The 26,340-nt window shown below is 38.8% G+C and overlaps 1 protein-coding gene across 1 annotated transcript; it reads right to left on the bottom strand.

The window, feature by feature from the left end:
• LOC109233826 (putative germin-like protein 2-3) lies at positions 6,490-8,351 on the bottom strand. Its single transcript, XM_019399684.1, has 3 exons — positions 8,167-8,351; positions 7,282-7,611; positions 6,490-7,174 (listed from the first exon to the last, which is right to left on the bottom strand). Exons 2-3 carry the CDS (start codon positions 7,397-7,399, stop codon positions 6,639-6,641), a joined length of 654 nt encoding a protein of 217 aa, XP_019255229.1. The 5' UTR covers positions 7,400-7,611; positions 8,167-8,351; the 3' UTR covers positions 6,490-6,638.

The raw sequence follows: 26,340 nt of genomic DNA, 5'->3' as shown, positions 1-26,340 counted from the left end.
CCCCAAGCACGCCAAGTGCATAATACAACCCTGGGGAGACGGATAGTGCCATACGCTACAAAAACCCAAGCACAACTAAGGTGCAATGAATGACCTGCATCTCGAGAGCCATCTTGCTCATATAACACCACAAGCTACACGGGCTCACAACACATGTGCGAATAATCAAGCCGATTATGATAATACCATACTGGGCCAACAACCTTTCAAGGATCCACAATGGCCCTACTCATAACATACACGAGCATCCATCCAATCCGGAACAAACTCCCACAGTTTACAACAAAAGGGAAAGAGCGCCTTTCAAGCATAAACTCTCACATTAGTGATAGTACCAGAATCTCCATACATGGTTTCAATCCTTAACAATCAAGTGACTAACATGTCACACTTATACAATTTTCCCGTGGGATACACTCCCACGACCTTCCGCACTAGGTAGCAAAGTATGGACCTCCATACTACCAAACGTACTAATTCTGTAAAGCAAATCACGAATCCGCAAATCAATACACAATGCCTCTTCCATAGAACACCATTCTCAAGTGACACTAAGATAATGCCAACTTATTCTAAACATCTGAATTCTTCCCTATCCATCCGAGCTCGTGACATTCTTATCAACACCGAGCCGCAACCTTGATCCTCAACTTCCAATTCCCATGTATGTGCACCTATCATGCCGCTAAACGAGAGTACAAGAATTCATCATAACCCCTGAACTACTAGTAGAATAAATACTTCATTGCCTAGAAACCTTCACTTAACTCATTTCAGAAGAACCATTGCAACACGCAACTGAATTCCCACGACCGCAAAAAATACAAATCTCAAGTCGTGGTCTAAACCACCATAACTCTTATGGGATCCATTTACACAACAAGGCCATAGGAATAGAATACCTCCCAAATCAAGCACATTATGGGGGTTGTCAAGCCCGTACGTACAACCGCAGACCACCTGTATAACTTAACATGCCGAAGGAACTGATCATTGCCGCAATCATGCTGATTTAAACCATTACTAACCGACCCCACATCTTCCAATTTACTCTTGACTTGGATTAGAAACAATAATAGCTCCATTCAAAACATAACGAAACCAAGAAACACTCATCCCAAGTGACCCAATTCATGAGACCACATCGTCTCAATACCCATGAACCATCTCATACCCTCCTTATACGCACAGTAGCATCTCAAACTGTTACACCCATTCTGAAAGATCCTTTATGAATCTGAAGTTGTTTTCTTCCATTTCTCTAACTTCGCACCGCAGACCTCGGTGCTCACATAGAAACACTCCAAGTCCCTTTCATAATCTACTGCAAAAACACAATCCTTAACCACACAACGAACCCAAAATCCTTAGACACTGCACTTTAATTCTTGAACATACTAGAACCATTGTTGAGAGTCACACACTCTAACCTGGTCCCAGTATAATCCAACTCCAACACTCTGTTTGTTCATGAACACTCCTAAAGAAACAACCAGTTGAATTCTTTTCCTTGTATATCACATCCACAAGAAGCATAAACTCTGAGTCTTCCTATAACCTGTACATGAATTGATAAGGCAAAATAAAACACACATTCATCAAGTTATTTGCTTGAGTTACCCCTGGTGTTCTCTTTTCTTAGTCATAAATAATCCACCAATGCACCGATAACCAAAAACCACACAAGCAGACAACCATGCGATCCAATTGTAGACGGTGGGCTCCCCCACTTAGCTTTAAGCTACAATTACATAAATGTAGAACCCACAATGATTCCTTCTTCTCAATTACCGTGATCTCGCACCGATAACCTGCCAAATTCCTCGTAATCTCTTGTTAAACTTTTCATGAACATTCTGAAATGTCAGTCACAATCGCTCATTCGACCTCCTGCTAGGTAGTAAGTAGAACTCTTTGTAGAAACTTTATCAAAATCGCGCAACCGCTAACCTTCTCACAGGAGATAACCCACCTGTGGAATTTCATACTAACATCTTCCAACGACGTTGCCCTGGGAACAACTACCACGAAATCAGAAAACCTTCCTGAGCCCATGCTCGTCCGCCAGCTATAAGAGTCTTTTCATCCCTTATTAGCATCAACTGAAAGTCCAACCATACATTCCAAACTCGAAGTCATGTTGCATAAAAAACGATAATCAAGCTTTCAGACCCCTCTTCCTTTCAAGCAGACTCCTCTCAGCCTTATTTAATCTTCCTCAGTATAGTAGCCACTGTCCCAAATGAAATTTATACAATTAGTCACTATCCACCATGATTTCCCATATCACTCTAAACTTTTCTCAAGAAATATGGCTATCCTACCATAGAATCCATACGCTACTCTACCACTCCCACTTCGATTAAACCATCTCCTTTAAGCAAATTCTCGACCTCTGATTTTCATACTTGACCTGCTAGTACTTCAACCACCGCGAAACACCTCCAACCATGTCCTTCCTCCTCCCTTGATGCCAAGTAACTGCCTCAAATCATAATCCATCTTTGTAGCACCCGAACGGGTAATCAGCCACCAACTTTGAGACTTCATAAAGATCATCTCCCTTTAGCCATCAACATTAGGAGCGCCAATTAGACTCTGAAGCCAACATACACCGCCATCTCTGACAACTACTTCTCAGGCACCATTTCACAACACCATGCCCCGAAGGCAAATCAAAGAAGACCATAACACCAAGGAACCTTAATGAGTTCCAACAAGGATGATGACACCACATCACAAACGAGAATTCTACCACGTCCGAAAATATCTAGTCTCGATACTTCATCAACCTAGGCCAGAACATCCATAGTCCAATTGCCTCTCCTCCACTGGAATTAAATGTCGAACCTCTAAACCGTGGATCGAATAATCCTCCTTTCTAGTCATTCATTGTCGCGACACACAAATAAGCACCCTACTATTTATACTAACACTGCGCAATAACCACTCATGAACATCATAATATATTGTACGTAGCAGAGAAACCGTAGGCAATACTAACATTTCGCCGAAATGACAGAACATCCTTCCACAAGGTGACGACAATAGCACACATCTGCAGTACCATTACAACTCCTCGATGCCTAATTGATAACCAGCTCTCCACGTCGCATAAGATTGAGTAGGAAGGAAATGAAGGCATAAGCTTCAATGGAATCAAATCGCACGACGAGGAATCAAGAAGGTAAGTGCTCCTAATTGCCCTGTAGCCTCTCGAAGATAAGTACAAACGTCTCCGTACCGATCCAAAAGACTCAACTAGACTTGTTCATGACTTGTGAGACCCAAATGTGCCTAGAGCTCTAATACCAAGTTGTCACGATCCAAAATCCACTATAGGTCGTGATGGCGCCCAACGTCATCGTTAGGCAAGCCAACGGTGAACTATCAACTTAATTATTTATTTTATTATTTTTAAAATCATAAGCCTTATTAAGTAACAGATTTAATGCATTTTAAATCATGAATACTCAAAATATTAGTAAGATATAAAATAAAAGATGACAATACTAAGCCGAACCATATCAATCACTAAAGTATCCCCAAAACCCGGTGTCACAACTGTATGAGCATTTACTAAGGAGTACAATAATAATACAATATCTGTACGAAATGTAAATAAGACATGATAGAGTAAATAGTATATTGGAGACTTTGTGGGTTGCGATACGTAGCCTGGAATGCAGCTCACCAAAATTCTCCTCAGCAACTGCGCCTATGTACCAAGATAACCACCAAATGAACCTGTCATATCCTGGACATTTAGTGCAGAAGTGTAGCATGAGTACGTAAATCAACGCGTACCCAGTAAGTATCTAGCCTAACCCCGAAGAAGTAGTGACGAGGGATCGACATCGATACTTACTAGAGGTCCAATAAAGCAGTATGGCAAATCATAAACCGATATGAAGCACAACAGTAATAATGGGGTAAAACTGTAATATACATAATCTTCAAAAATTTCTTTTAAGGATATCAATTTCTCAATCACATATTTTATCTCAACATCTCAAATATATCAAATGCAAGTATCAAACAGATAAAGGATACCATATAAAATGCCAGGCATCAGTAGAAGTAAAAATCTCGCGAATATTCGGACTGCTAGCGATATAACGCACGTTATGCCGAGGTCGTACGGCTCGATCCAGAGTGGTGTGTACACTACCGAGCATCGATTGGCACGAACCAGAGATGCATCTCAATATACTGCCGAGGCGTTCGGCTCGCTCCACAAGAAAAGTAGGAACTTATCGAATTACGAATCACGTGCTTACAATACAAGTACATGAGTATAAAGTGGATATACCCTTTACCGTTTATCAAATATTTTGCCAACAAATAATATATATTCCTAAATCAATTTCAATTATAAATTCACTTAATTACGCTAGCAAAAATGAGTTCAAATAATTCAAATATTACATGATAAAGTCCTAAGTCTACCGGGACATAAACATGATGTAGCTACATACGGACTTTCATCACCTCATGCGTACGTAGCACCCACAACTAGTAGCACATAATAATTACATCACCTAGGGGGTAGTTTCCCCCTCACAACTAAAACCTCAAACTGATGCCCATCAATATGAAACTAGTCAAACAACATGCAAACCAATCATAATACACCCAAAAACTCTTAATTAATCAATTTATAACAATTCTCAACTCCGCTCGAAAAGTCAACAAAGTCAACCCTCAGGCCCACATGCCCGGATTCCAAAATGTTTTCGAAGATAAATATTACCCATAGCACCACGAACTCAATTATATAATTTATTCCCAATTTCATGATCAAATCCAGAATACCATTTTTAGGTTTAGTTTCAAAAATTCCACAATTTCTATCAAACTCCATGTTAAAATCCATGTATAACCCATGTATTTAACTCGAAACAAGTAGGATTAACTTACCTTATGATATATGGCAAAAATGATCTTTAAGAATCACCCCAAATCGCCCCACATGTGCTCCAAGAACTTAAAAGTGAAGAAATGAGCTTAAAATCCCGAAATTGGATGCTTAATACACCTGCCAGGCCTCCTTCTTTGCAATCGCGGTCATAAGGCACGCCATCGCGGTTATCAAAAGTTCCAGCAACATTTCCTTCATAGCGATCGCGACCAAATCCCGCTATCGCAATGTACAATTTATGTTTTCTTCTTCACAGACACCCTTTAGTATAATGGCCATAACTTTGTGTACAAAATTCAAAAATGATAAAATGTTTGATCTTCTGAAAACTAGATTCAAAGAGCTTTAACCTTCGTTTTTAGATCATCTCCAAATTCCTTATAGATTGCAAGATATAAGCTTCCGAAGTCAGACCACTAACAACAGAAATTCATCTACGCGATCGCGGCCTTCCTTCTGCGATCGCGATTCACAAGGCCTGGAACAACACTTTGCCCTACGTGATCGCAGCCCAAACCTCCGCCATCGCATTTCACACCCTCGACACCAGTTATCAACAGTTCCAAAAGTCCTAAAAGTGGTCCGGAACCACCCAAAAACTCACCCGAGCTCCGAGGAACCCCGTTCGATCATTCTAACAAGTTTATATACCCTATGTAAACTTGTCCGAAGGCTCGGAACACAAATTACAACATTGAAAACAAGAATTAAAGATTAAACTCAATTTCTTAAACTCTCTTAACTTTCAACCTTCATCCTTCGCCGAACGCATCCTATCACACGTAAACATTCCGGAATGATGCCAAATTTTACGTGCAAGTCATAAATCACAATGCGAACCTATTCCAAGGAACGGAACCCCAAACTGTCATCGATAACACCAAAGTGCACTTCAAACTAAACTTAGGAAATTTTAAAACCTTCAAAATGCCAACTTTCCATATTAAGCGCCGAAATGCCCTCGGATCACCTGTTACTCAATCTGAACATACGCCCAAGTCTGAAATCATCATACCAACCTATTGGAACCTTCAAATCCCGATTCCGGGGTCGTTTACTCAAAAGTCAAACCCTGGTCAACTCTTCCAACTTAAAGCTTCCAAATTTAGAATTTTCTTTGCAAATCAACTCCGAATTTTCAAGGCCTTAAACCGCCGAACGACGCGCTAGAGCTCAAAACGAGCAGTCCGGTCGTTACATCAGCTTATTTTGAGAAGTGATTTTTCTCAAAAGTTCTTTTCTCAAATACTTTTGGTGAGAAGCAGTATGTGTTTGGCTAATTAATTTGAAAAGTAATTCTGAGCAGGAATTAGTGTTTGGCCAAGCTTTTAAAAATTAATTCTAAGTGTATTTTTATCAAAAGTGCTTTTCGAAAAAGTACTTTTGGAGAGAAGCTACTTTTTTATGCTTCTCCTCAAAAGCACTTTTCTTTATTCCAAATTGTTGGCCAAACACTTCAACTTTGAAAAAAAAAAATACTTTTTTTCACAAAAAAGTGCTCCTAGGATTGTAGAAGCTTGGCCAAACAGCTTATGAATATATTAAAGAATACTACATAAAAACCTCTATAAAAAAAATAAATCAATCCAAATTTAACCTCTTGGGATTACATTTTCATGAATCACACAATAAACAAACAAATAGAATCCACTCATTTAACATTGCGCACAAAAACTAAAACTCTCAAGCTTATGAAGTCTGTAAGTAAACTTGCTGCTTAAAATTTTGATTGCATCAGAGCAGCTACGCTTTCATCTACTTGAAAAGCCTTGGCAAGAACATCAGTTGCTATAGCCGGATCCGATCCGAACACTGCGTTAGCAATGCCTATAACACCAGGATTCTGACTACTCAAAGCAGCAATAGCTACAGCATTTCCATATCCCACATTGTGTTGGTAGTGAACAAGTCCAATAGGAAAAACAAACGCGTCGCCTTTTTTAAGGACCTTAATAATAAGGCGATTTTCAGGACTCGAGGTTACAAAACCAACTTGAAGAGTACCTTCAAGGACAGTGAGTATCTCAGTAGCTCTAGGGTGAGTGTGAGGAGGGTTGATTCCCCATGGTGCATAGTCGATGCGAACCAATGAAATACCAAGAGTGTTCAGTCCTGGTATTTGAGCCACATTAACAGGAGTCACTTTAGAACCAACAGCATTTGTTGTGTTGCCAGCCAAATGTAGCCCACCGAAGAAAAAGTCCTCTGCTTTAACTGATTTGGGATCTTTGCAAGCTAAGCCATTTACCCTAGCTGAAACAATGGAAAAGTACAGTTAGAGAATTTCATCAAACCATTCCTTTTAAAAGATTAGAGAAAAATGCAATACATGCTTGTCTTGTTTCACTGCTTTGAAATACCTGGACTAGCAGGATCCGCGACACAGAAATCTTGCAATGGACTTGGCTCAAAAGCTAACACAACACAGCAGAAAGTTACTGCTGCTATCAGATTCGACAGGAGAAACTGTTTAGCCATTTCTAACACTAAAGAACAGAAGCTAGGAGGAGCAAAAGAGAAGAAGGATGTTTTGTGAAATGACAGGATTGATAAGATAGTTACTATATATAGAAGAGAAGGAAGACTTCATGCATGCAAATGTGCTAGAGTTTTGGTGAGTAATTTGTGTCTTTCTTGAAAAGATTGTAAAGGGCCGTCCAAGCACGCATGTAGACTTTGACAAAGATTAGCTGTCATTTGCAGAAACAAGACAAGAATAAGAGGTTAGCCGGCTTGAACAACAGCACTTCAAACATTTTCAAATACTTGATGGAAATGGTCCAACAGTATTTTTTTAAGGATAACAGTGTGATCTTGAATACCATTTGGTAGATTATTTACGTACGCCAAATTAAATTTATACGTGTGATACATTTTCTTCTATTTCTTTAAGTGCTAAGTCAGACCCTTCCCCAATCCACAACATCACAAATAAAAGATACAGGGACTGTTTGTTTTAAAAGTTTATCCCAATCCCTCAAATTACTCAAGTGATTTTGGATCCTGCTCTTCTTTCACAGAGAAATTGAAGCAAAGCAGCACGCATTTATCCAGATCATATTGCGATAAAGAGTAATAGAGAATTCTAAAGTTACACAGTCTAATAATACATGTCCTACTTATGTTTCTAATTCTCGTGTATGTTCTTTGATTTGCACGAAACTACCTATAGGGCAGCCCGGTGCACTAAGCTCCCGCTATGCACGAAGAGTCGGACCACAAGGGTCTATTATACGCAGCCTTACCCTGTATTTCTGCAAGAGGCTGTTTCCATGGCTCGAACCCGTGACCTCTTGATCGAATGGAAGCAACTTTATCAGTTACGCCAAGGCTCCCCTTCAGAAACTACCTATGGTATCACAAATCCTTAATAATATGCAAGTTATTGCAACAGCTGCTTGAGGATGTCTTGAATGTTGCAATTTTTTTATCAGAAACCGAACCTCTTTTTTGTGTGCATATATTGAACTTTGTGTATTTGTGTTAGTAGTGGTTAGAAGCAGCTAATACATTAGTTAGTTAGAAGTTGTTATGATTGGTTAATAGTTTAGTTTTGAGGTGAGACACACGTGTGTCTATACATAAATGTACAGATTTGTAACCTTTCTCAACATAATACAATACACGTTTCATCTTTCCAAATATCTGTTACTCTCTCACTTGGCTCATGGAGATCATCACGGATCCCCATTAATGTTGCCCCCCGAGCTTTTATCTCAACAGCATATGCTAGCTAATGTGCTGTACAAAAGTTCAATGACCAGGGACTACTGTCAATTTGGACCATCATACAAAAATAAAGCTCAATCTATGATTTGACAATGAAGACAAAAAAATTTAACCCCTGCCTTTGCGGGGAGAAGCGAATGAATATTTTGAAAAAGATGTCAACCTTAAAGAATCAAAATTGCTATTTTAGAGTTTGAACTCGACATAAGAAGGGGTTGAATTTTGTCTTATCTTCTTTGAACTAAGCAGATAGACACAAATAGAAATAATTGCAGAATTTAAACGAAACAGTAATTTTTACGTGAAAACTTTCTTGCTCAAGGGAGTAAAAACTACAACTTACACTAGTAGGATTTTTTCAAAACTCTACTAAACTTCAACGAGTAGTTTTATGTCACAACTCTATAACCAAGTGGACAAACTCTAGCACCTTAACCCCTACAATCAATTCAATTCTATCTACCCCTTCTTAAACTAACTCTAGCCCAGGAAGCTTGCAAAAATAAAATTTTCAGCACTAACCTACTATTACACTTCTCAAAATCAAATAAGTTACAATTTGGAACAGTTGACTCAACCTAACAACTAAAAAACTTCAACAGCTTCGTCTTCAAGAATAAATTCTTCTGTTGAGCAGCTTGAGTCACCGAGAATATCTTCTTGCCTTGATTGCTATTGCTAGGAGTAATTGTATGTCGTTTCTCTCAATAGCGTTGGTCATGAATTGCGACAAAAAGTCTCTCTTTTATAGTTGTAAAGTTGGACGAAATCTTCTTCAATTAAAGCTCTTAAACCTAGAATATTTCGGTTAAGAAAATCTCTCCTACATTGATTTTGTTTCCTTATTTGTTTTTAACTTTTCAACATTTTCTTTTATTCCTCACAATTAATGCATTCCTTGTATAATACGGACACAATTGCCTGAGAAATTTAGCTTGCACACGTATTCCACTATCATGCGTCTGATCAACACCATACTTTTGATCTGCTATGAACCTGGTTCATCTATCAGTTGCATTTTACTTCTGCAGACCAGTCTCGTAGAATATTACTCTTGAATATGAAACTTGTTCCTTCCCCATTATTGGTCCTAGTTTGTTACTCATCAAAACATATTACATGCTCAGATCAACAGATTTTTCTTTTTTGATGATAACAAACTCATGTGCAACTCGATCAACAGCATGCCCAATGTTTCATCATTCTACAGCACAAGAATCAGTTTTATTGATTGCACTCCTCTTTAATTTGTCCATGTTTGCACAAGTATAAGAGACTCGTCTTCCATTCATCGCAACTCTAATGATGGCTACGCATAATTTATTGTTTAGACTAGCAAACAGACAAACTCAACAAACAATCAGGTTTACTAATAAGCAGTCAATAAGCATAAGCACATACTTAACTTCCCCCTTTTGGAATCATCAAAAACATAAAGTATTAGTAGAATCAAAAGAGATAATTTCGATAATGTTAAACTCATGGCCATTTGGGCTATACTACATAAATCACAAGGTTCATAACTCAAACATATAATCCAATAAATTATCCAGATGTGATTGCACAAGTAGTAACCAAAACAAGAAAATTTTATTGATTAAGTAATGTACTGCATTAAGCCCAAAAGGCCCCAAGCCAAAGGACAATTTAACAAATCCATCGAACTACCAACAACACACAAAAACAACAAAGACATCCAGAAGTTGATCATAAAAGGGGTATCACTAAAGCTAGACTAAGAAACCTAAAAGGACTAAGGACCAAGTTCTTTGCTGGAAGAGGAAGCTCCATGAACAATCCCTAGAAGCTTGTCAAACCTAGCAGCAGAATTCTCCTACTCTTTCTTCATCTATTTTCCTCCTTCAAGGAGACTATTTCCTCTTTTATCTTCTCAATATCCTCATTGGCAGTAGTCAACACCTCCAAAAGGTTTGTGACCATGCTTTTACTTTTGGTACCTGGTGGTCGTGCAACACATTTACATTCCTTTAAGGTTTCCTCAACGAATATGTCTTTCTTAGTCCCTTTCTTAGGACCTCTCGGAGGAACCTTGAAGTGCTCAAATACCCTAGTCAAAAAGAACCCATATGATAGAGCATGAGTGCGCTTTTCTTGATCCGTTGTCCTTGCCATGTGCTTGATCATCAGTGAGGGTAGATTGATTGTTCTATTCTGATCCAGTACCTCCATCACTGATAGGTCCAAGTAAGTAGCCTCATACCTCCTTTCAGATCAAGGTAGCAAACACATGTTCACATATTCGAACAACAGCTTGTGAACCGGTTTCATCTCACCCTTACCTACTTTTCTTGCTTTCAACTTCTCCTTTTCATGTGTTTACTTGAAAGTCAAATATATAGCATCTTCATTTTCTCTTAATTCAGGGAACTCACGCCTCACATAAGTGTAAACCCTTCCTGGGGACACTCAATATTTCACCCAACGACTTGGAATCACGAATTAGGTCCATTTCCCTTACTTCAGAACTTACTGCGCCATCTTCCAACACTTTGAAGTTCTTGTATAAATGAAGTATTGCTTCACCCTACATTACTAGGAGTGGGCACAAGAACAAGTGCGTCAACCCTTAATTCTCAATTTTCTCCAATAACTCCTCCATCCCAAACATGCCCATAGCGGCAGGGTCAATTACTCGACCCTTTAACATGATTATCCCAGCAAACCATTCCACTCTGCCTACAATGAAATATTTTCCTTGAGTCTTCTTTCTTCATTTGGAACTGGCTCCTTTTGCTTCATACTTAGAAATTGCAGATTTTATTTTTCAGAAGGACCTTTCGTTGAGAGTGGATAAAAATGATTCAACCTTTTTCTTTCCTTTTATTTGAAGAGGGACTTCCTCCTCCACCTCTTCTTCTTCTTCTTCCTTTTCCTCACTCACCAGATCAACCTCTTCCACGTCAAACGCATCTACTAGTCTAAACTCTTGTCTACTTTTATTCTTCTTCTTACTCTCTTCCAAGGCCTTCTCAAGTGTTGCCTTAATTTTTCCTCTAGTAATAGGTGTTCTACCCCCACAAGTGACAAACTCCGGAGGCAATACAACCTTTTATGCTACAGCTTTAACCCTCCTATAGATGGTTTTTTCTTCAACTTGTCTCTTTTCCTTCTCCTGACAATTAGATTTATCAGTGCTTCATCATTAATATCAACACTACTTTCTTTCCTAACTTCTTCCTCTCCTACCCTTTCTCATCTTCCTCAGTATCAGTCCAGTCGAAAGACTCAGATTTTTGTGGATTAGTGTTCAAGGCACTTGGTTCTTGAACCTGATCACCATCTTGCTTATCAACTTCCACTACAACCTCTTATTCACCCAAGTCTTCCTCACTATTAAAGATCTGGTTGTTGTCCAAATATCTCTGGTACTTCTAATCCAGCCCTAGCACTCTCCTCCCTCATTTCTTCCCCAGGGTTTGCTATGGTATTAACATACTGCCTTCCTACATCATCAGTGTCTCATTCAATTTCCTTCTCTTCTAACTCCTCAACCACTACTTCTACTTCACCATAAGTCCCAATTTTCATTGTCTCACTCTCCTTATCTTTTTCTCCTACAACTTCCCTACTCCCCTGAATCACCGGCTCCACATCCACATCGGCTTCTTCTTGTATAGGTCCATCCCCCTTCACCTGTTCCACATCTCCTTCCCCCTTAATGTTTGACTCTTCTACTGCTAAGTTTTCACCATTGGTAATTTAATTTCCTTCCTTTTCAATGCAGTCAACTAAGCCAGTGGGTATTGTTGGAGCATTTTGTGAGGGAGATTGATCTTGGACGGACTCTATGAGAGTGGGTATAGATGGGTCGTATTTGTGGCAGGTGTGGTGTTTGATTCAGGAATGACAGAGTTATCTTGACTCGGTGAGTTTGACACGGCTAGGGTTTCAATTCTTTCACTAGAGTTTTCTTAGCAGTTTAATCGAATGGAGAGAGTAGACGTGAGAGAGAGTTTTCATAGGGGTATGATTTGACAATTTTTTGGCTTTGATAAGTCACGTTAAATGCTCCTAATCCGGTTTTAAGAGGGAAAGAGAGTAACTATAAGATTTCAAAATTTTGAAGAGTCGGTTAAGGGATTTAATTTGGCAGCAGAGACATGTTCTAGGAAATTTAGGAACCTGGCCTTAATTTCACGCAGACTAAACTAGTCATGATTACTTTAGGACTAGCGTTTTTTACTTTGGAACCCGATCCCCATTTAATTTCAAGATATAGGAGGTATTATAACTATGGTATATCAAAATGAGTGAGAGCCTGGTTTTTAGTGACGTGGTCATTCAATAGTTAAGCAAAACTATCAATGAAAAGGTACGTACCTGGGTGTCACACAATCAGGTCATTTACTTGATTTCCTCAATTTGTTTTAGAGAAACTATTTTTGGGTGAGGATTTTATCATCAGATTAAACATTTGAGCTCTTGATACAGCTCCATGTGTGCATACTTGTTACAATATAAGACCGGTTTAGACATTTTCTCACTTAAATTCACTAATTTTCTTTATTAGAACATAGCAAATCATTAAGGAAAATCAAGAATGTCTTAGTTCATTTTGATCAATTCAAGCTCCAAGCGGTTCCTTTCAAAATGATCCCTGCTCAAAGCCTTGGTGAATATATTTGCAATTAGCTCCTCTGTCTTGTAGAATTCCATAGATATGTGACACTTCTCAATGTTGTCTCTCAAAAAGTGGTGTCTCACATCAACGTGTTTGGTTCTCTTGTGATGAACCATGTTCTTTGCCATATTCATTTCACTTGTGTTATCACAAAATATGAGAACCAGTTCAATCATCACTCCATAGTCCTCCACTTATTGCTTGATCCATATTATTTGAGCACAACATAAAGTAGCAACTACATACTCAGCTTCTGCAGTTGATAAGGCTATATAAATTTTATTTCTTTGAATCCCATGAGATCAAGCATGGACCCAAAAAGTGAGCCATTCATTGTCACGACCCAAATTCTCCCTCCGCGAACCGTCGTGATGGCACCTAGTCTCACGACTAGGTAAGCCTAACATTTACGGAAAATAAAATGAAAAACATAAAAATTAACAACCAACAGTACAGAAAATTTTAAATAAGCAATTGAGATGCCGCTCGACATATACAATAAACAACTCTCGAAATATTCACAACTTACCCAAGACCCGGAACACCGTAAGTCACAAGCTTCTAAGAATATCTATTGTTCTATACATCAATGTCTAAGGAAATAAGGGAAGAATTAAAATAAGGGGATATAGGGGGACTCCGAGGATCTGCGGACGCAGGCAGATATACCTTGAAGTCTCCGGAACGGCAACGACTGTGCAACTAAAAGCGAAGCTGGTAGGAGGTACCTGGATCTGCACACGAAAACATGTGCAGGAAAGGGCATGAGCACACCACAATGGTACCCAATAAGTGCCAAGCCTAACCCCGGTCGAGTAATGACGAGGTCAAGTCAGGGCCCTACTGATATATATATATATATATATAAAATAAAAACAAGACAAGATGAAATGTCACAGGAAAATAAAGACTGAAGTTTAACAAGAATGAAATCATAGAAAGGTAATAACTAAGTACATAGAGATAACAACAGGGGATCTCCCGAGATACGGTCTTATAGTCCCAAACGTAAATGTACAGGGGGATCTCCCGGAATACTGTCTCATAGTCCCAAAGTAAATATGCAGTACATGGAGATATTCCGGAATACCGTTCCGTAGTCCCAAAGTAAATATGCAGCTCAAACAATGAAAGTAACAGTTACAGCAAGAAAACCTACAGTTTAGACTAAATTCAAGTCAAGGAAAAAAGCAAAAATTCACTAAACATGTTGCACGGACTTTAGATAAGCAATTAAGGCAAGTAGGCATGCTATTCTAAGCTAACATCATACTACACATGCTGATATAACTCAAATAGGAAGAAAAGAGGTTATTACTTAGTAGAAATCGGGTTTTACGACAATTAGCCCGTGTACGTACTCGTCACCTCACGTACATTACGCTCACATATCAAAATCAGTACCAAATCCTAAGGGGAGTTCCCCCACACAAGGTTAGGCAAGTCACTTACCTCGAACAAAGCTTAATCAATCAGTCACAATGCCTTTCCTACGAATATCCGGCTCCGAATGGCCCAAATCTAGCCAAAAGCAAGTACATATCATAAATACAACTATAATAGACTAATCTAATTAATAAAATCAAGGCTTGAATAAGAAATTCGAAAATCGCCTAAAAAGCCTCCCCGGGCCCAAATCTCGGAATCGAGTAAAAGTCACAAAATATGAACACACATTCACCCACGAGATCACTCGTACAAAAATTACTTAAACCTGATACCAAAATCTCTATTAAAGCCCGAAAATTCGGCCTAAGAACCTTTCTCAAAATTTTTCCAATTTTCACCCCAAATCCGAAATTATATGATAAAATTAATGACATAATCATGGGAATTAACCAAAATTAGGTAAGAATCACTTACCCCAAATAACCACGTGAAACTCTCTCCAAAAATCGCCATATTCGGACCTCTCAAGTCCAAATGGTGAAAAATGACATAAACCCTCGATTTTGAACTTTTAAATCTGCCCAGATGCTCCCTTCTTCGCGAACGCGGCCCCATCCTCGTATTCGCTTAGAGCAAAAATCTCACTAACCAAAATTCCTCTTTCGCGAATGCGAGTGCCCTCTCGCAAACGTGTACCTTGCTCTCCAAAAAGTCCACTACCGGTTAAAATCTTCAAAAATTCGACTTTCGCCATTTCAAGCCTAAATCAGCTACAGACCTCCAAAACATAATCCGGATACGCTTGTAAGCCAAAAATCACCCAACGGAGCTAACGGAATTGACGAAACTCTATTCCGGAATCATCTTCACATAGTTCTGACTACGATTTAAATCCTACGACTTAAGCCTTCATTTAGGGACTAAGTATCCCAAATACTCCAAAAACTAAAACGAAGCCTCCCGGCAATTCACATAAGTAGAAAAGATACGGGGGAAGCGGTTAATAGGGGATCACCGCTATAACTCTCAAACGACCGGCCAAGTCGTTACATTCATGATGTGCTATTTCTATCCACCGGTTATCCAGTATAGTCAGTATATGCATACCCTATCAAATCCAATGAGTCTCCCAACAGATACTAAAGAACCAGATCTTGAGTACCCTTAAGATATCTCAATATTCTTTTAACAGCCTTCAAGTGAGACTCCTTAGTGTTGGATTGGAATCTTGCACACAACTCCACACTATACACAATATATGCCCTACTTGTAGTTAGGTAAAGTAAAGACCCAATTATGCCTCTGTACTTCTTTTTATCAACGGGGAAACCAGGTTCATCCATATCCATCCTAGTTGTTGTAGCGATTGGAGTGCCAATTGTCTTTGTATTGTCCATATCAAACATTTTAAGTAGCTCCTTCATGCACTTCTGTTGATCTATCACGGTTGCTTTGGCAGTCTTCTTAACTTGAAGCCCAAGGAAGAAATTTTATTCCCTCATCATGCTCACTTCAAATTCACTGCCTATTAGCTTGGCAAACTCGTTGCATAAGACTTCGTTTGTGGCTCCAAAAATAATGTCATCAATATATATTTGAAAAATTAGTAGTTTTTACCACTCTTCGACGGGAATAGAGTGTTGCCAATTTTACCGCATGAGAACCCATTCTCTAGGAGAAATTTTGATAACCTTTCATACCATGCCCTTGGGTCCTTCTCAAACCATACAGTGCTTTGTCTAATTTGTATACATGGTCCCGGAACTCATGATTCTCCAACCCTAAAGGCTTCCACAAACACTTCTTCCTTCAAATACCCATTTACAGAGTCACTCTTCACAACCATTTGACATAATTTGAAACCCAAATAGGATGCAACAGCAATGAGCGTTCGAATTGCCTTCGCTCTTGCTGCTAGAACTAATGTTTCATCATAATCGATTTCTTCTTTCTTGTATCCTTGCACAACCAATCTTATTTTTTTCTGGTAATATTTCTTTGATCGTCTAGTTTATTTCTAAATACCCATCTGGTTCCAATGACTGCTCTGTCTTTTGGGCTAGCAACCAGGTGCCAGACTTTACTTCTTTCAAACTGATTGAGTTCCTCCAGTAATTTATTTCCTTTTCTTTGTAATTTCTTCACAAAAATCACAAACATATCATATGTTTTATCTTTAGTACCCAGAAATATGGTCCAAGTAAATCTAGAGTAGTCATCAACAATTATAAATACATAACTCTTTTCTCCTCTACTTTGATCTCTATTAGGTCCACATAGACCTATGTGAAATAGTTCATGCGGTCCGAAGGTACTTATCACTTTTTTTTTATTTGAAGGATGATCTGACTTGCTTACCCTGGCATAAGCATCACAGATATATTCTTCCCTGAATTTTGACTTTGACAGGCCAAGGAGCAGGTCCTTGGAAATTAATTTTTTCAATATAGAAAAGCTATCATGCCCTTGTTTTTTGTGCCGCAGAAAGGAGTTAGTATCAAGTGCACTAAGACATGAAAGTTTATTTTTAGGTGAAGATATAAGATGAGCTTTATAAATATTTTTGTGCATTTTTCCTTTGAGACCCAGGTTTCCAGAGTTTTCATTTGTGACCATACAGTTTTTTAAGGTAAAATTTTCTTTGTTACACATTTTAGATACACTTAACAGGCTATGATTCTAACTTGTAACACAATACAAATTTTCAATAGCATGAGAGTGCGACTTAACCTTACGTATGCCAATTATGTTACTTTTTTTCCATTTCTAAAACCACACTCCCTCCTTGGTAGCTCTCAGTGAGAGAAAATTTTTCTCTATTTCAAGTCATATGAAAGGAACAAGCACTATCCACATATCACTAGTTCTTGCTTCCTCTCACATTAGCCTGCAAAAATATTAAAAGGTTAGTTTTTAGGAACCCAGACTAGCTTGGGCCCCTTTCTTTGGGAGAATGGATGAATTACATTCTTTTTAATCCAACTTGGAAGTCTTGCACCTTTCAATGAAGAACCATGTTTATTATTATTTTTTCTCTCAACATATGCAACAGTCTTTTGGTTTAAATTAATTCTTGCCATGCATATTTCTTTAAAGTGGCCATTGTTACCATAATGTGTGTACAACCTATTGTCAGAAATGTCTACATATTTTTTATGTGGATTATATAGTATTTTAGTGTTATTATGGTCTAAACCTTCTTATCACTAATGCAGTTTTCGTTCATCTTAAACATTATTTTTGAAGACTTGGTGCACTTAAGATTTCTCACTAGTTCATACTTAGCCTTTTCTAGGTTCTCTTGAAGCAATCGAGCCTTTTCTATTTCAACTAAGAGATTTGTATTAGCCTTTTTTAAATCACTTTGTAGTTTCTCTTGAATTTTTGTGGCCAACTTTTTTCCTTTGACAGGAGCCTCAAGAAGTTTCTTGTATTTAATTTCTAAATCTGCATTTTCATTTTCTAACACGAGAACATGTTCCCTGAGATCAACAACAATGACTTCCAGATCCTCTTTACTTACTTCTAGGTTATTGTTTTCAAACCTATGTGATGCATAGTCATCCGTTAATTGTTCCTTTTCAGCGATAACCTTTTGGTACGCATCAATGAAGACACCAGACAAGAAAATTAATTTCTATTAGAGTAAGTTTGAATTTTTTCTTTAATGTCCTGGAAACTTACCTCAGGTTCTTCTTCCTCATCAGCATCAAAGTCTAAGTTTGCCTTCAGTGCCAGGAGATCCTGTGGTTCTGAATCACTATCTTCCTTGGCTATAAATGACTAATCATCTTCATCACTTTCTTCATTATCGTCAGACTCATCAAGCTGAAGATGATTGCATATAGTCATAACCTTTTTAAAATTTTGTCCATATCCTTATTTTCCATCCTTCGTCCAAGAACCCGGTCTCTTTTCAATTGTTTAGCCTTACCAGGATTGTTGCTCTTCCACTATGTTTCCCATAGTGGAAAATTTTAATGAAGTGGTCTTTCTTTTCACACTTATAGCATCCATCGGTGTTGTTTTTCTCTATGGCTTTGGGTTCTGATGAACTACCCTTTTTCAAGAATCCACCTTTCTTTATTGCCGCTGGAAATATCTAATGAGCACTCATCTTCTTCAATGTCTTGCTTCTAAGTGGATTTGAGAACCAGGTTCTTGGACTTTGAGATTCAGCATATTGTCGATCTAATCGATCTTGACTAAACTTCAACTCATATGTTTCTAGATTACCAATAAGATCATCAAGAGTCATTGTATTAAAGTTTCTTGCCTTAATGATTGCATTGACCTTGCTATCCGATGAGGGAGGCAGTGCGCTCAGCATTTTTCTCACAATTTTGTTTCGGGGGATAACTTCTCCAAGAGATATCAATTCATGGATAATTGATGTAAGCCTTGTATGCATCTCCAGAATGGTTTCCCCCTCCTTCACCTTAAACTCTTCACATTGCCTAGTTAGCATATCAATATTTGACTGCTTCATTTGAGATGTACCCTCATGTGCACACTGCAAGGCATCCCATATGGATTTTGCATCTCTACATGTTGAAATCCTACTATATTCATCTTGACCAATAACACAAATCAAAATCTTGTTGGCTTTAGTATTCTTCTGAACTCAATTGATATCTTCTTCAGAATATTTCTCTCTGGGCTTTGGTCCAACAGTGAAACCTTTGTCATCAACTATCATAGGAATCTTTGGTCCCTTTTAAACTATTTCTCAAAGCTCCAGGTCTATGCCTTCCAGAAAATCACGCATCCTTTCCTTCCATCAACCATAGTATTTCCATTGAACAGTAGCGGTCTTACAATTTATTGTCCTTCTTCAGCATCCGATGGTGCAACCATTGTAGGTTCTTTCAAGGGTTAATCCTTTTATAAGAGAACCTGCTTTGATATCAATTGTTATTTTGGAGTTGAACCAGACATAAGAAGGGGGATTGAATAGTGTCTTACCTAACTTTTGGGATTTCGAAGAACCTGGTTCTTTGAACTAAGCAGATAGACACAAACAGAAATCATACCACACAACGATTTTTACGTGAAAAATCTCCTTGTTCAAGGGAGTAAATATCACAACCTACACCAGTTGGATTTCCTCAAAACTCCACTAAACTTCAACAAGCACTTTTAGGTTGCAACTCTATGACCAAGGGGACTAACTCTAGTACCATAATCCCTACAATCAACTCAATTATAGCTACCTCTTCTCAAACTAACTCTAGCCAGGAAGCTTACAAAAATCAATGTTTCAGCACTAACCTACTATTATACTTCTCAAAAGTTAATAGGTTATAATTTGGAATACTTGACTCAACCTAACAATTAAAGAACTTCAACAATTTCGACTTCGGGAACAGATTCTTCAGTGGAGCAGCTTGAGTCTCCGAGAATATCTTCTTCCCTTGATTGCTATTGCTAGGAGTAATTCTATGTCGTTTCATTCAATAGCCTTGGTCATGAACTACGGCAAAATGTCTCCCTTTAGACTTGTAAAGTAGGTCGAAAATCTTCTTCAATTAATGCTCCAAAACCTAAAATATTTCGGTTAAGAAAACCTCCCCTATGTTGATTTGGTTTCCTTATTTATTTCCAGTTTTTCAACCTTTCTTTTCACGCAAGTTTTTCCTTAATTAAAAGATCTCGTCTTAATCACAGATTCCTCACAATTTATGCATTCCTTGTATAGTACGGACACACCTGCTTGAGAAATCCAACTTGTGCATGTATTCCACTATCCTATGTCTGATCAGAACCATACTTCTAATCTGCTACGAATCTGGTTCATTTGTCAGCTGCATCTTACTTCTGCACACCAGTCTCGTAGCACATTGCCCTGTTATAGAATATAAAGGTCCACCAAACTCTATAGAGAACCGGGTTCTCTGTCAGGTTCAACAGAGCACACGCACATTGTAGTAAATAAATGACATGAGGAATTTTACATGGAAAATTTCCAGCTCAACGGGATTAAAAACCACGACCTAACCTTGTAGCATTTCAACTTTACTACTGAACAACTTTTAGATTATAACCTATGCAACCTAGGAAGTAACCTCTTAATCCCTCACTAACTTGTAGCACACCTATTACAAGCCACTTTAGAATACCTCTATTACAAAGACTTCACAACTCGACTAACTCTAGCAAAGACTCAAATGCATAGGTTTAAGATTTTTAAAGAGTTTCCTACACACTACTTCTTAGTAAGCTAAGTAGGAGTTCCAAGTAAGAACATTAACAAAGTTACAACTCAACTAAGGACATACAATAACGTGATGTGGGAACTAGTCCATAGTTGTTTTGTTCTTTGTTTTTGAAGCACTTGAGAGTTGATTGCTAGATGATCACGTGAGAGAACTTCAGTGAAATCTCTAAGTTTTCAAGTGATTTGTTTTACCTTCCATTATTGTATTAATACATGTGTGACATCACTTACAATGATGTAAATAAGATAGGTAAAAAGCTTTCACAGAAAGTTGACTGCTGCACTACTTTTCCAACTGGAGAGTTGACTTCGTACGGTCACCTCGGGAGCTGGTAGGGACTTGTTCCCTCAGCTGTTCCTTCGACTCTTAAGAGTTGAACCATAACCCAAGCTGGAATCATGTGATCTTAAGGTCATGGGAATGTGTAATAGGTTCCTTATCTGGTTCTGGATAGTAAGTTTGTTAGATCATCAAAACATAAAACATAGTACTTATGACCAAGGTACTTGTAACCTATCAATTTCCCCCTTTTTGATGATGACAAACTCATAGTTGAAAAATCCAGAAAGAGCCACATAGAACCAGACAGTAAACCAGGAAGACCTTAAGTTTCCCCATGAATCTCTGTGTTCCCCCTTAATTATCATTCAATTATGCAGGAGTCTGATAGTGCACTAGGAACCTCAGTGAGTTCCCCCCGAGTCTGTATTTTATTATTCAATTATGAAAGAATATTCCCCCTTTTGGCATCATAAAAAGATTAGTAACAGGAAACTTAAGCAAGAAGGAAGTATAGCTTTAAGTTAACTCATGCCACTTATGTGCACACAATTATGACTGAAAACAGAGCAGAAAAACTAGGTATAGACAGCAAAAAGGGAAAAACTTGCATTAACATAATTTTGATTTTAAAGTAGGAACAGAGTCAATGTTACTACCACATCCACATTTTAGAACAATCAACAACAATACCACAAGTTATCATCATAAGAACTGATACTGAGGGACTTAACCACAAACTAGACTATAGACTGGACACTAAGGGAACAGTAGTTAAGAAGCACTAGAAGGAGAAGGCTTGGAGGAAGAGGAAATGGTTTGGAGGACTAAATCCATTCGAGCATTTGCTGACATTTGCTCATTGAGCAGTCTCTCTTTCAGGTCCTCCACTTGATTCCTGAGCTCAGCGTTCTCCTTTGACGGGCGAGCAACCTCTTCGCTTTGAGAGCTACTGAAACCAGGTGCCTCTTGTAGCTGACTTAACTGAGTCTCAAGGATAGCATTCCTTGCTTTCAATTGTCTTATCTCAGTAGAAGCATTGTTTTGAGCATTTATCAACTGATATATGGTAGAAGTGCTTCCAACCCCTCCAAATTTCTCTATACACTCACATTCTTCAAGAGTGACTTTTGAAAAAGTTTGCTTCTTAGTGCCAACTTTAACTGGTCCGAGTGGAACTTTGAAGTGCTCAATGACCTTGGTAAGAAGGAACCCATACGACAGCCCATGATTACCATCTTTAAAGTCTGCCACTTTATTCATGTGTTCTATCATGATCCCAGGCAGATTGATGGCAGTGATGTTGTCCAGTGCTTCCATGAGGAACAGGTCTGCACGAGAAGTGATAGATCTTCTCTTAGCTTGAGGCAGCAAGACTTTGTTTACCATCTCAAATAACAGTTGGTATACATGAAGGAGGGCCTTCTTCTGAACCTGTTCCCCCTGCTGAACTGCTCTGTCCTTCAAGATTGCGTTTCTGAAGTTTTGAGTACAAGCTCCCTGAACACTAGATAGCCCTTCAGCAGGCACACCAAGAATAAACCCCAACAAGGCAGAGTCCATTACCATATCAACTCCATTCACCAAGGCACGAATGTGATCATCCTAAACCTTGAACAAGTCGGCATAAAAACTTTGAACTTCCTCCACATATACCCTAGCAGCATCACTTGTGAACAAGTGTGTCCATTATTAGAACTCACGAATCTCAACCAATTGTCTCATACCAGCCTCCTCTAAGACATCAAGGGAAAATGTGCATCCCCATAGCACCTTTTGACTTCTCAATCTCTCTTTCCCAGTACTCCCTGGATCACCAACTCTGGCTTCTTTGAGGAACCAGGTTCCTCGTCAGTTTTAGACTTCTTACCTAATTCTTTCTACCCATTCTTAGTAGCAACATCATCATCAGACTTAGTCAGTCTTTTAGCAGACACAGAAAATCCCCCTTTTGGCTTGAGGAGACTGTGCTTCTATGATAACTTCCTAGTCAAAGTACTAGGTTCCTCGGTTTCTTCCTCATACACATTCACAACATGCATTATCTTCTTATTTATAACTTTTCCATCTTTCATTCATTTTCTTCTCCTTGAGTTAGCTTGACTGTTCTTAAGCGCAGACTCAAGTGCCTCCTTCTTTTGTGACCTTGTTGCGGATCGCTTAGGAGTTGGCTCTTCATCAACAACTAATCTATGCCTAGGCAAACTGGCTTGGTAAATCATCAAAATCTGCTTCACTATCCTCCTTTTGTTCTTCAGACACAGGTCATATCTCAGGCACAACCACATATAGAGGCTCAACATCTAAATGAGGAGAGGGAGCAGGGTCAGTACCGACCTTGGGTTCCTGAGAGAGCCCCTGAGTTGGATCCTCCAAAGAGGGATCACATCCTCCAGCAGGTTCCTCAGTAGCACCTTCCTGTGCCGATGGTTCAAAAGGCACAAGCTCATTACCCTCTCCAACAGTCTCAAACTCTTCCCCCTAAGTCTTAAGATCATCTTCACTTTCTTCTACAAAAACCCCTTCATTAGCTATGGACAGCATATTTTCTATAGCTTTCTTTTCTTGTAACTCCATGGGAAACTCAAAATAAGTAGGAGTGTTACCTGTGGACATGGGTTCAGGAGCAGACTTTGTTGAGCCAATGTTTTCGAACCCCTCAGTTTGATTTGCCTTTGACCTTTCTTCCATGGGAGAACTTAAGATTTCTAGATTTTCTTCATTCTCAGCAGTACTCGTTTCATCCCCTTTTTCAGCGAAGTAGGAGAATAGCTCAGGGCTACAAATCTTTTGGGAGTCGATATTTTGCGACTCCTTTGAGAACCGAAACTCGATTGAGTAGGAGAGGAGATAAAATGTGGGGGTGACTCTGTTCTAGGGTTTTGGCTGGCAGTAGTGTGGAGAGAGGAGTCTAATGTTGATGTTTCTACTAGTGAGGACTCAATTGGGGTGTTGCTTGGAACACTAGAGATTATTTGATTTTTAGCCATGGTGAGAAGAAAAGAGAGGATTTGGTGAACTGAAGAGAGAAAGAAGAGGAAATAGGTTTTGAAGTGTTGATGTGAGGAATGTGATGACAGTTATAGATGTGTTAATGATTAAAGAAGGACCGGTTAGAAAGGGCGACAGTTTTAAGGGAGTTGGGTTGATTAATAATGGGTGAGACGTTTGGGTTCAAAAGACACAAAACCAAAAAAGAAAAACTGCATGATGTGGCATTTGTTTTAATCATTCAGAATTGTGCATGAGAGAACATAGAAGCTACTAACCTGTGTTAGGAGAAGCAGGTTCCCTGACTGATCTTGTATCTGTAAGCTTTGCCCTTTTTACCAGCGTATACGACCTCAACTTCTTATTTGCTCTGTAATCATCAAGCGTTTCTACCAGTAACGGTATAGAGATGAGTTAGACTTTGCCAAAAAATACCTTTTAGCTAAGTTTACCTAAATATTTCTTTCATAGCCAATCATTGAGGGACCAGGTTCTCAATTGGGTCTTATCAACACCAGTGCCAGACGATTTTGCTCAAAGTGTTCTCTGCTCAGGGCTTTGGTAAATGTATCTGCAATTTGATCTTCAGTGCTACAGAATTTCATGCATATAAGACCTTTTTCAACATTGTCTCTAAGGAAGTGATGATGTAAATCAATATGCTTGGTCCTCTTATGTTGAACTGGATTTTTTGCCATGTTGAGTGCACTTGTATTATCACATAAGAGAGGCACATAGTCTAAGAATACTCCAAAATCTTCCAATTGTTTCTTGATCCACAGAAGTTGAGTACAGCAAGAGGTAATTACTACATATTCAGCTTCTGCAGTTGAGAGTGCCACAAAGTTTTGCTTCCTTGTACCCCATGAGATTAAGCAGGAGCCTAGGAAATGAGCCATTCCAGACGTGCTTTTTCTGTCCACCAGATATCCTGCATAATCAGTGTTGGCATACCCAATAAGATCAAAACTGTCACCTGAGGGATATTAGAGAACCAGGTCCTGCATTCCTTTGAGATATCTCAGTATTCTCTTGGCAGCCTTCAGATGAGATTCCTTTAGATTGGATTAAAACCTTGCACAGAGACCCACGCTGAAAATAATGTTTGGTCTGCTTGTAGTAAGATACAGGAGTGACCCTATGATCCCTCTATACATGGTTTGATTTATAGGGGAACCGGGTTCATCCATGTCTAGACAGGTGGTTGTGGCAATGGGAGTGTCGATGACTTTTGATGCTTCCATATCTAACCTTTTCAGCAGCTCCTTGATGTACTTCTGCTGACTTATCAATGTTCCCTTCTGAGATTGCTTCACTTAAAGTCCTAGGAAGAAATTCAGTTCTCCCATCATACTCATCTCGAATTCAATCCCCATGAGTTTTGCAAATTCTTCACAAAGAGAATCAGTTGTGGCTCTAATGATGATATCATCAACATACACCTGCACAATAAGCAGGTTCCTCCCTTGTTTCTTCAGAAAAAGAGTGTTGTCAATTTTCCCTCTTATAAAACCATTTTCTAGAAGGAATTTTAACAACCTTTCATACCAAGCCCTGGGAGTATGTTTTAACCCGTACAATGCCTTATCCAGTTTGAACACATGCTCGGGATGCTCATGACGCTCAAAACGAGGAGGCTGCTTGACATAGACTTCTTCTTTTAGATAGCCATTTTGAAATGCACTTTTGACATCCATTTGGAAAACTGTAAACTCCATGTGAGATGCAAAGGAAATTAGAATTCTAATGGCTTCCATTCGAGATACTGGAGCAAATGTTTCATCATAATCGATCCCTTCTTCCTGATTGAAGCCTTGAACTACAAGCCTTGCCTTGTTTCTTGTTATATTTCCAAACTCATCAAGTTTGTTCCTGAATAGCCACGTGGTTCTTATGATAGTTCGATCAGCAGGTTGAGGAACCAGGTGCCATACCTTGTTCCTTTCAAATTGATGCAGCTCCTCTTACATGGTTGTGATCCAGTCTGCATCTTTCAATGCTTCTTTTATATTTTTGGGCTCTATTTGAGAAAGAAAGGCTAAGAAGGCAAGTGAGTTTCTTGCTTTTGATATGGTTTGAACTCCTGATTCAAGAGGAGTGATTATGTTGTCAAGAGGATGTGAGCTTTTGTGCCTCCAATTTGGTGCCTGAGTCTCATTGGTAGAGGAACT

Source organism: Nicotiana attenuata, chromosome 10 (genome assembly GCF_001879085.1).
Source record: "Nicotiana attenuata strain UT chromosome 10, NIATTr2, whole genome shotgun sequence".
NCBI lineage: Eukaryota > Viridiplantae > Streptophyta > Magnoliopsida > Solanales > Solanaceae > Nicotiana > Nicotiana attenuata.
This window is presented reverse-complemented; position numbering and strand designations above follow the sequence as displayed.

What these genes read in the sequence shown, in the direction of transcription:
- LOC109233826 (XM_019399684.1), bottom strand. Translation starts at nt 7,399, where the DNA reads ATGGCTAAACAGTTTCTCCTGTCGAATCTGATAGCAGCAGTAACTTTC. An exon ending in CGCGGATCCTGCTAGTCCAG is followed by an intron (nt 7,175 to 7,281) that starts GTATTTCAAAGC and finishes CCATTGTTTCAG; the next exon opens with CTAGGGTAAATGGCTTAGCT.